At 44.3% G+C, this 10,709-nt stretch overlaps 1 protein-coding gene and 4 non-coding genes across 5 annotated transcripts; all 5 read left to right on the top strand.

The window, feature by feature from the left end:
* Positions 1-6,173: 6,173 nt before the first annotated feature.
* Positions 6,174-8,829, top strand: RPS8 (ribosomal protein S8). The gene is made up of 6 exons (XM_045545592.1): positions 6,174-6,322; positions 6,739-6,845; positions 7,342-7,441; positions 7,840-8,015; positions 8,208-8,337; positions 8,670-8,829. Exons 1-6 carry the CDS (start codon positions 6,319-6,321, stop codon positions 8,777-8,779), a joined length of 627 nt encoding a protein of 208 aa, XP_045401548.1. The 5' UTR covers positions 6,174-6,318; the 3' UTR covers positions 8,780-8,829.
* Positions 6,572-6,651, top strand: LOC123636254. Its single transcript, XR_006734447.1, has one exon. It is a non-coding gene; the product is annotated as a small nucleolar RNA SNORD55/SNORD39 (small nucleolar RNA).
* Positions 7,156-7,260, top strand: LOC123636263. The gene has a single exon (XR_006734455.1). It is a non-coding gene; the product is annotated as a small nucleolar RNA SNORD46 (small nucleolar RNA).
* Positions 8,067-8,136, top strand: LOC123636262. Its single transcript, XR_006734454.1, has one exon. It is a non-coding gene; the product is annotated as a small nucleolar RNA SNORD38 (small nucleolar RNA).
* Positions 8,481-8,549, top strand: LOC123636261. The gene has a single exon (XR_006734453.1). It is a non-coding gene; the product is annotated as a small nucleolar RNA SNORD38 (small nucleolar RNA).
* Positions 8,830-10,709: the final 1,880 nt, after the last annotated feature.

Below are 10,709 nucleotides of genomic sequence, written 5' to 3'. Positions count from 1 at the left end.
CGAGACCCCGTCTCTACTAAAAAAATAGAAAGCAATTAGCTGGACAACTAAAAATATATAGAAAAAATTAGCCGGGCATGGTGGCACATGCCTATAGTCTCAGCTACTCGGGAGGCTGAGGCAGGAGGATCACTTGAGCCAGGAGTTTGAGGTTGCTGTGAGCTAGGCTGATGCCACAGCATTCCAGCCCGGGCAACAGAGTGAGACTCTGTCTCAAGAAAAAAAAAAGATTCTGTGGTGGCTGGGAATGGTGGTTCACACCTGTAATCCCAGTACTTTGGAAGGCCAACACAGGATCACTTGGGCCCAGGAGTTCGAGACCAGCCTGGGCAACATAGCAACACCCCATCTCTACTAAAAATTTAAAAACTAACTGGGCATAATGGCTCACACCTGTAGTCCCAGCTACTCAGGAGGATCACTTGAGCCCAGGAGCCTGAGGCTGCATTGAGCTATGTCTACACCACTACAATCCAGCCTGGGTGATAGAGCAAGACCCTGTCTCAAAAAAAAAAAAATTCTGTGGGAACAGTGACAAGAAAGCAGTTGTCTTGCTGGATAGGAAAGGATCTGAAGGGCAACACCAGTTTGGTCTTGAAAAAAGGTCTGCCAGGTGGCCTGAGGGACCAAGCATAGGGAATGGGCAGTTTAGGAACTGGAGGACTCCAAGTTCCATGTCATAGGACATGAATTATCTGAGTGGTAATGAAGTGCCACTAAAAAGTGATAAGCCTAGGAACCATGTAGCCAAATAAGTGTTTAGGAAGGCCTTGGTCAGGGCCTGGGTGGGAAGCATGGGGAATGTAGGCTACTGCAGAAACCAGAGTACGGTGGGCTCAGGAGGACAAGGTTCTGGCCTCTCAACCTCACTCAGGTTCTTCACTTGCAAAATAGCATTCTCTTCCTCATGGTCAGAGAATTATGTGAGTTTGAGGTGCCATTCAATAACCATTAAATTCTGAATCATAAATTTGACGGAAATGGCACTACCTCTGTGGCCTTCATCTATAAAATAAGGCCACCAATACTCACCTCACAGAATTATGAGGATTAAACGAAAGAATGCTACCATCCTGGACCTAATCACCCAAAATACTACGAGAGTCCCTAACTAGTCTCCCTGCTTGCGTTCTTGATTCCCAGTGACTCATTCTCTTCAACCAGGCAGAGGAATCTTTGTACCTTCCTGGAACCCTTGCATACCTCCCTTTGCACAAAAGAGAAATTCTCAATACATTACCGCAAACTATTAGGCCCTGCCTGGAGCTCCATTGCTCCAGTTGGGATACAGAACAGTTTGGAGGTTACCAGACCAGCTTCTGAAGCCACACTGCAGGGTGGGATCCTAGCTCTCTGACTGCAGAACCTTTAGTGGGTTACGTAACCTTTCTGTGCTATTTGAGAAATGGTTATAATAGTGGTATATGGAGTTGTAATGAAAATTGAGTTAAATACAGTGAGTACAATATATCACATTTAATAACTGTTCCATAAATGCTAGATACTTTAAGCACATAAGGACAAAGATTTTTGTTTTATTCAGTAGTGTATCCAGTGTCTGGAACATATGTTAAGCTCAATATACATTTTTGAATGAATGAATAAATTGTACCTCCTACCATTCAATGTTCTCTAACCACACTGGCCTTTGTTTCTTGAAGATGCCAGGATTTTTTTTTTCATGTAACAACTTTATTGAGATATAATTCACTACCATAAAATTCCTTTAAAGTGATTTTTAGTATACTCAATTGGGTAACTATCACCACTACCTAATTCCAAAACATTTTTGTCATCCAAAAAGAAACCCCATTCACATCAGCAGTTGTGCCTCAGCCCCCTCTCTCCCCTCAGCCCTAGGCAATTACTGATCTTTCTTTCTCCATGGATTAGGTTATTCAGGACAATTTATATAAATGGAATCATACAATATGTGGTCTTTTGTGTCTGACTTCTTTCACTTAGAATGTTTTCAAGGTCCACAACATAGTATGTACCAGTATTTTATTCCTTTTTATAGCCGAATAATATTCCATTGTATGGATATACCATTGTTTACCCATCAGTTGGTGAACAACTCATTGATGAACAGTTGGATCATTTCTAATTTTTGGCTAATGCTGATACGAACATTTATATGTGTTTTTGTGTGAGCATATATCTTCAATTCTCTTGGATATATTCAAGTCCTTTGCCCCTTTTTTTAAGAGATGGGATCTTATTATGGTGCCCAGGCTGAAATGCAGTGGCTATTCACAGGCATGATCATACAATCATAGCACACTACACTTAATTCCTGGGCTCAAGTGTGATCCTTCCACCTCAGCCTCCCAAGTAGCTGGGGCTACAGGTGTGCGCCACTGTGTCCAGTTTCCCTTTGTCCCTTTGTACCTTGTGTTGCCTTCTTATTGTCAACTTGTAAGAGTTCTTTATATATTCTAGATACTAGACCCTGACCCTTATCAAATATATGATTTGCAAATATTTTCCCTTATTCCATGGGTTGTCTTTTCACTTTCCTGATGGTGTCCTATGGACCACAAAGTTTTTAATTTTCGTGAAGTCCAATTTATCTTTTCTCTCATTGTGTTTTTGGTGTCATATTTAAGAATCCATTGCCAAATCCAAGGGTGTGAAGATCTATCCTCATGTGTTTTTTTGTTCAGGAATATTATAGATTTTAATATAAAACTCTTTAAATATTTCATAACATTCAATCTTGTGGACATTGACATATTTTTGAAATAGATATCAGAGGAAGCTATGAAGAATTTGTGTTTAAGAATGTGAATTTTTGAAAGTTAAAATTACATGTAATTTTTTGAATTCAAACCCATCCATATAAATACCAATTGAGCAAATGAAGCCAGACATTTTTGCCAATGACATATTCATATAGCCTTTGGAACAAGAAAAAATCCTGCTTTTACTCACTAGGTTGAAGGGAGGTGATTTCTTTACTGTTCCTCAATGACTTCTTTGACATAATCCTAATAATTGCCTTAATGTGTTTTCTCTCACATTATTGTGAACACAGGGAAAGGGACTTGATAACAAGGTGACATTCCAGTCCCTGCAATTCCCAACATTACCAGAGAACAGTGAACATCTGTTTTTGTTTTTTTTTCTGCCATTATGAAAATAAAACATCTGGTTTTTAATAAATTCTTACGTGAAAGAAAGAAACAGGTACTCAATCCATATGTGGATTTATATTGTGGTTTTTTTTTTCCAAACTGTTTTTAAATCAGCCTGTTAATATACCTAGCTTTTCAGTTCCTTTGTTTTTAGCAATATTTACTTTAAAAATGTGCTTTTTCTGGGAAGCACATATATATTATCACTATTTTAGAGGAAAAGTGGTTGAGAATAAATATACATTCTTCAGTTTGAGAGGTATCTAACTTTTAAAGAATAACTAGTTCAGAGGCCATTGCAGTGGCTCAGGCCTATAATCCTAGCATTCTGGGAGGCTGAGGTGGGAGGATTGCTTGGGGCCAGGAGTTTGAGACCAGCCTGAGCAAGATCAAGACCTGTCTCTACCAAAAATAGAAAAAAATTAGCCAGGCATGGTGGAGTTTGAGGTTGCAGTGAGCTATGATGATGCCACTGCACTCTAGCCAGGGCAACAGAGTGAAATTCTGTCTCAAAAAAAAAGAAAGAAAGAATAACCAGTCAAATATTCTTAAAGCACGGAAAAAAGTAGAAGGATCCTCAATTTGTGTTATGAAAACCAGTATAAATTCACTAATTTTTTTGGCTTTTGTTTACTTCAATAGATTTAGGGGGTACAAGTGGTTTTTGTTTCATGGCTGAACTGCATAATGCTGAAGTCAGGACTTTTTAGTGTACCCATCACTAGAATAGTGTACATTGTACTCAACAGGTAATTTTTTTTTTATCCCTTATCTGTTTTCTTCTAAGAGTTTTATCATTTTAGCTCTTATATTTAGGTTGTAGATCCATTTTGAATTAATTTTTGTATATGGTGTGAAGTAGAGGTCCAAATTCATTCTTTTGCATGAAAATATCCAGTTTTCCCAGAACCATTTTTTTTTTTTTTTTTTTGAGACAGAGTCTCGCTCTTTTGCCCAGGCTAGAGTGCCGTGGCGTCAGCCTAGCTCACAGCAACCTCAAACTCCTGGGCTCAAGCAATCCTCCTACATTAAACCCCTAGGTAGCTGTGTCTACAGGCACATGCCACCACACCTGGCTGTACTTTTTAAAAAAAAACTTTTATTCTATTTTAAGTTCTTTTAAAAAATGAATCAAGTTTTTGCCCACTTCAGTACACAAAAACTCCTCTTACCAATATCACCAAAGACTTTTGGATTACTAAATCCAGTAATCACTTTTAAGTCCTTGTTTTAATTAGCTTTCACATCAGCATTAGACCACACCACCCTATGCTGGCTTTTCTCCTGCTGCTCTAATTGTTCCTTCTGTCTCCTGTGTGGGGTTTCTTTCCCTGTCTCCCTATCTGGCCTTGAAATGGTGACATTCCTCTACCCTTCTTTTTTTTTTTTTTTTTTTTTTTTTGAGGCAGAGTCTCACTCTGTTGCCCTGGCCAGAGTGCTGTGGCATCAGCCTAGCTCAGAGCAACCTCCAACTCCTGGGCTCAAGTGATCCTCCTGCCTCAGCCAAGTAGCTGGAACTACAGGTGTGCACCACCATGCCTGGTTAATTTTTTTGTTTTCTATTTTAGTTGCCTGGCTAATTTCTTTCTATTTTTAGTAGAGACCAGGTCTCACTCTTGCTGATGCTGGTCTCGAACTCCTGACCTCAAACGATACCCCTCCTCACCTCCCGGAGTGCTAGGATTACAGGCATAAGCCACCACGCCTGGCCTTCTTGTATTTCTTTATGCTAGAGATTGGCAAACTACTGTGTGCTGACTGCACCCATGAGCTAAGAATGGTTTTTACATTTTTAAATGTTTGAAAATAAACTCAAGCCAGGTGCAGTGGCTCATGCCTGTAATCCCAGGGCTTTGGAAGGCCAGGCAAGAGGATGGATTGAGGCCAGGAGTTTGAGACCAGCCTGGGCAATATCACGAGACTCCTGTCTCTACAAAAAAAATTAAAAATTAGCTGAGTGTAGTGGCATATGCCTGTAGTCCCAGAGGCTGAGGCAGGAGGATAGCCTGAGTTCAGGAGTTTGAGGCTGTAGTGAGCTATGATGATGCCACTGAACTCTATCCTGAGCAACAGAGACCCTGTCTCAAAAAAAAAAAAAATTTATTGGAACAGCCTCACTCATTCATTTACTGTTGTCTGTGGCTGCTTTCTGATGAGATAAGAGTTCAATAGTTGTGACAGAGACCCTATAGGCCACAAAACCTAAAGCATTTACCTACTTTTAACTCTAAGAAAAGTTTGTAGGCTGAGCGCTGTGGCTCACGCCTGTAATCCTACCTAGCACTCTTCCAGGCCAAGGCGGGAAGATTGCTTGAGGTCAGGAATTCAAGACCAGCCTGAGCAAGAGCCAGACCCCCTCTCTAAAAAGTAAAAAAAAAAACTATTAATATATTAAAAACAACAACAACAACACAAGTTTGTAGACCTCTCCTTTATGTTCTCTCCCTAGGTTCCATTCATTCTGGTGCCTTTTATTGCGAATTAAATACTAACGATTCCCAAAGTAACATCTTCTGTCCAGATCCCTTCCACAAGGACGACCAGACATGAATATCCAGCTGCCTACCTGTCCTTCCCATTTATATGATTCACCAGATCTCAAATTAAACATGTCCATGACAGCTCCTACCTTAGCCCACCCTATCTCAGTAAATGGCCCCAATACTCATCTAAGTGATCAAGTGAGAAACTTAGGAATCCTTGACACCTCCCTCTCCCTCAACCCCCATGTCCAATTTATCCCCAATCCTTCAAAACAAAACCCAAGTCCACCACTCGTGTCCACCTCTACTTCTGCCTTCCATCCTTTTCCAACGCACCCGCAGGCACAGCCCTCATCCTGGACTACTGCAGTAGCTTCTGAAACAAGTCTCACAACGTAAATAAAACTATTCTGCTCCCCTCAGCTGTGCCCTAAATCCCTTCGATTCTACCGAAGGCGCTCACATCTAGCGACGCCGCGGACCCTCCTCCCCCACAGCCCAAGGTCGGCAGCGCCGGGAAGAGGTCGGCAGCCAGTAGGACGCTCGCGAGCCCCGAGGGCCTCAGCGCGACAGCAGAAACGTAAGTTACTTCGCCCTCCGCGGTTACGGCACTCAGAAACAACGTCAAGGGGCGGGACTGCGTTTTACAAACCGGACCGTGAAGCTTTGCGTTTTCTCTTTCCAGCCGGCGCCGAGCGATGGGTGAGTGTCGCTCAGCACTGGGGCCATGGGAGGGGGGTGGGTGAGCTCAATCCAGCTCCATCCTGCCTGGCAGCCAAGTTAGGAGTACAGGGACCCCGACTCCCGGCCGGGAACAACAACGAGGGGGGGGGCCCCTCAGGTTTTGGCCGCCGGGGCCCTCCCCGGGGGCTGCAAAGGCGTCGGTGTCCGAGCCGCGGGCTGCGAGCGGCACCAACATGGCTGCCGTGGCAAGAGGCCGGCAGGGCCGCGCGCGCATGATGACACTTCGGAGATGCTGCAGACTGCCGAGTGCGCAGTGGGGAAGCCAACCTTGGAGAGCTGAGCGTGCGGCCCGCCCGGCGCGGGGGTCTGGAGCTGGCCAGTCGCCGGCACCGAGTTCCCGCGGCTCAGGCTTCTGCCCCCGCTCCCACATACAGGCATCTCTCGGGACAACTGGCACAAGCGCCGCAAGACCGGGGGCAAGAGAAAGCCCTACCACAAGAAGCGGAAGTATGAGCTGGGGCGCCCCGCTGCCAACACAAAGGTGGGTGCGTGCGTGCGCCCGACCGGCCCGAAGGTCTCCCTTTGCTCTCCAGCGTGGCCGGGTCTCCGTGTGGCTTCCTCCTCGGGCTCTGATTTCTTCATAGTAGGAGCTGGGCGGCTGCCTACCTGGAGATAGCATGCTCTGCCCCCTGCCCCCATCTTAGGTGCTAATGGAGACAGATAGTCGAGTAGTGGAACTTGGAGGGCACCTGGAGAGGTGAGCTCCTCTCACGATAGTCAGAAACCTGGGAATTTTGTTGCACGGAGACTTAATTTTCAGTGTTTGGGGCCAACGCTTTCCTCTTTGAGGTAACTGGAGTGATGAAAAAATTATCCTTAGGCATGGTTGTGGCCGTCTTGGTCACATGTGTGCCACTTGCCAATGCAAGGACTTGTCATAGTTACACTGACCATGTTGCCTCCATCCAGCTCAGGTTCTCCTCCTCCTTACGTTGCTCTCTTTGGTAACCTGGTTCCTGTCTCCTTGTGTTTTCCAGATTGGCCCCCGCCGCATACACACAGTCCGTGTGCGGGGAGGTAACAAGAAATACCGTGCCCTGAGGCTGGACGTGGGGAACTTCTCCTGGGGCTCAGAGTGTGAGTGAGCCCCTTGAGGAGTGGGTGGGAAGGCACCTAAACCTTCCTAAGCTTCAGTAAGTGCTTTTAGCAGGAAGTCTATGGCCTTGATCAAGGTACTTGAAATTTCTCCTTGCTGTAAAACCTTGAGGTATCTGGAGTTCTCTCTACCCACACTACCTACCCTGTTCTCTCAGCTCTGCAGCCTGAGGGGTTGGGGCTGATTCTAGAGACTGTGTGGTAGCCAAACATTTCTAACAAGATGAGAGCATGGAAGACCTCTGATGTTCTATGGCTGGGTAAAGGCTTAGAGTGCTTTTCCTTAAGGCCCTGCTAAGGGAGAATTGCCTGGGGAGGTGCAGCAAGATCGGTTGGCCTCTGGGTTATGTGACTTGATTCTGAATTTCCCCTGTGAGCAGGTTGTACTCGGAAAACAAGGATCATTGATGTTGTCTACAATGCATCCAATAATGAGCTGGTCCGCACCAAGACATTGGTGAAGAACTGCATCGTGCTCATTGACAGCACACCGTACCGACAGTGGTACGAGTCCCACTATGCATTGCCCCTGGGCCGCAAGAAGGGGGCCAAGCTGGTGCGTGTTACTTCCCTGTGGGGGGTGGATTGGGCAGCCTGACTCCAGCCTTCTTATGATGAAAACTCAGTCCAGTTCTGCTACTGAAGGGTGAGAGATGAAAGCTTTTAATGCTGAGGAAGGCTAGTGTTAGGCTTGTGGGTTCAAGAATGACCTTCCCTGTGCTAATCCAACTATATTCCCTTTATTCAGACTCCTGAGGAAGAAGAAATTTTAAACAAAAAACGATCCAAAAAAATTCAGAAGAAATACGATGAAAGGAAAAAGAATGCTAAAATCAGCAGTCTTCTGGAGGAGCAGTTTCAGCAGGGCAAGCTTCTCGGTGAGATGGCTATTTTTGGTTACCCTATTAGCGTGAAGCTGAAATGGGAAGGAAATACTGGGTAGAAAGAGTCCATAGGCCCCCATATGGAGCTTGGAGTTTTAAAAGTATTTTGGGACGTCCATGCCCAGGCTGTGGGGCTGTCTCAGTGATGAAAACTTTGTCCAGTTCTGCTACTGACTTTAAGTGATGATAAAGTATGTCTGAGGAGATAGCAGTGGGCTTTGTGCTTGCCCCCAGGGTACCGGAGCCAACATAGACTCATAAGGGGATAGATAGGTTTGGATGGGGTCACTTTGTCATTTCGCTAAGGACCATGTGTTCTCTTGCAGCATGCATTGCGTCCCGACCAGGCCAGTGTGGCCGAGCAGATGGCTATGTGCTAGAGGGCAAGGAGCTGGAGTTCTACCTGAGGAAAATCAAGGCCCGGAAAGGCAAATAATTCCTCCTGTCTTAGGTTCATGTAATAAAGGTGTCTATTATTCTGCTGTACTTGTGTTGTCTGAGTATTTGACTATTCCTCTGTCCTCTGGTTCCCTGTCCTGAGCAAAACTGGTAGCTACAACCACTTCCCTACCTCTACCTCCTGCTGTCCACACAGGGTAACCACACCACACTGTAGAGTCTCCATTGGTCACAACTCCATCTCCCTAAAGGCCTGGGCTGTGCCTTTCAATAGTGGCGGAACATTTCTCTCCAGGTTTCAGTGGGAATAGGGATGGGGCAAGCAGCAGAGGCTATGAGAGCAGGTAGCAACCCTGGGGCTCTGAATAACATTGGGGTGCTAACTGAAGTGGGTTTTTTTTCCTTCTATTGCTAGGAAAATCAGTTAAGTTTTTAAGCTGGATTCCTGGATGGTCTGGAAACTCGAAATTGTGTTCAGAGGTCTTTACTGTGTTGCTGAGAGCATGTCATCCACATATTTGCATGTTAGTATCCTGTCTGCTTTAGAGGTCTTTATAGAAAGTGGATATATCTTTATTTTCTCTCAAACTCTATAATCTCCCTCACCACCCAAAATTTAAAATATTTAGGAATTCTAGTGACTTAGTGCGTTGCTAAATCTAAGGATCACTTTTATTCTCCACTTTAGTCCAGATCTACTTGATGACTGCACTTCGATAATACAGGACTCTCAAAGGTCAACATGTTTAAAATGGATCTCTTATCTGCCTCCATCTCCCATGTTCCTCAGCTTTGCCAACTGCAGCAAATAGTCTTCATACAACACTGTTGTCCAGGCTGGAGTACAATGAAGCACATTCATAGTTTACTGCAGCCTGGGCCCAAGTAGCTACAACTATAGGTGTGTACCACCATGCCCAACTCTAGCAAATTTTTTTTTTTTTTTTTTTTAGAGATAAGAGCCTTACTATGTTACCCAGGCTGGTCTCAAACTTCTGGCCTCAGGTAATCCCACATCAACCTCCTGAGTAGCTGGAATTACAAGAGTGAGCCACTATGCTAGGCTTAAACTGAAAATCTTGAGTCATCCCACCATTACTATTTCACTCCACATCTAATGTCACCATATCTTGGTTCAACCTCCAACATCATCACTACTATTCTCGTCATTTTGGCCTGCCATTACTGGCAGTAGCATCCTACTTTGAGTGCTTCTGTTGTCCCCAGTGCAGTCCCAGCAATCAGAGTAATCATTTTAAAAGATCAGATTTTTGCACATTTTATTTGCTTGTCTATTTTGCTCTCCTCCCATTGGAAAGTTACCTTAGGGAAACAAGACTATTTGTTTCCTGCTGTGTGCCCAGCACCTGGAAAAGTGTGTGACAGTATACCACATACTCAAATATGTGCAAAATTAATTAATTGGGAAACAAATTGAGATTTTTATCAAGTTTAAAGTTGATGGGAAATAAAAGTGTATATATATGTTGATATGTAAATTGATATAGATAACTCTCTTAAGGGCCAAAGAAGTGCAAAATCCAGTGGTTCATCACCTTGGCTAAATTGCAGACTTCTATGAATAGACTATTAGGAAACTTATTTAGGAGATCAACTCCCTCTGAGTACAAAAACTGCCCTAAGGATAAAAAAAAAAGCCAACAACCTACCTGGTTTTCCCACCCAGTGCCAATGTTTACTGACAGCTATGTGTCTTAGAGCATTGCAAACCAACGCCCAGCACTTAGCCTGTATCTTCTACAAGGCATCTATTTCTATTCCTCCTCCCTCACTTCTACCTCTAATCCATCCATAAGACCAGAGGGTCCTTTCTCTTAAAAAAAAGTCTGGAATCCATCCACTCCCCATCTCCACTGCCTTCACAGATGAGCATTCTTGCCCTGGAACAAGGCTATCTTCCCCCTGTAAAACCTGCAAAAAACCTCAAATATCTTCTGAATGAATGG

The sequence above is a fragment of the Lemur catta genome, chromosome 3 (genome assembly GCF_020740605.2).
Source record: "Lemur catta isolate mLemCat1 chromosome 3, mLemCat1.pri, whole genome shotgun sequence".
Classification (NCBI taxonomy): Eukaryota; Metazoa; Chordata; class Mammalia; order Primates; family Lemuridae; genus Lemur; species Lemur catta.
Note: the sequence above shows the minus strand (reverse complement) of the source record. Positions and strands in the feature narration are given on the sequence as shown.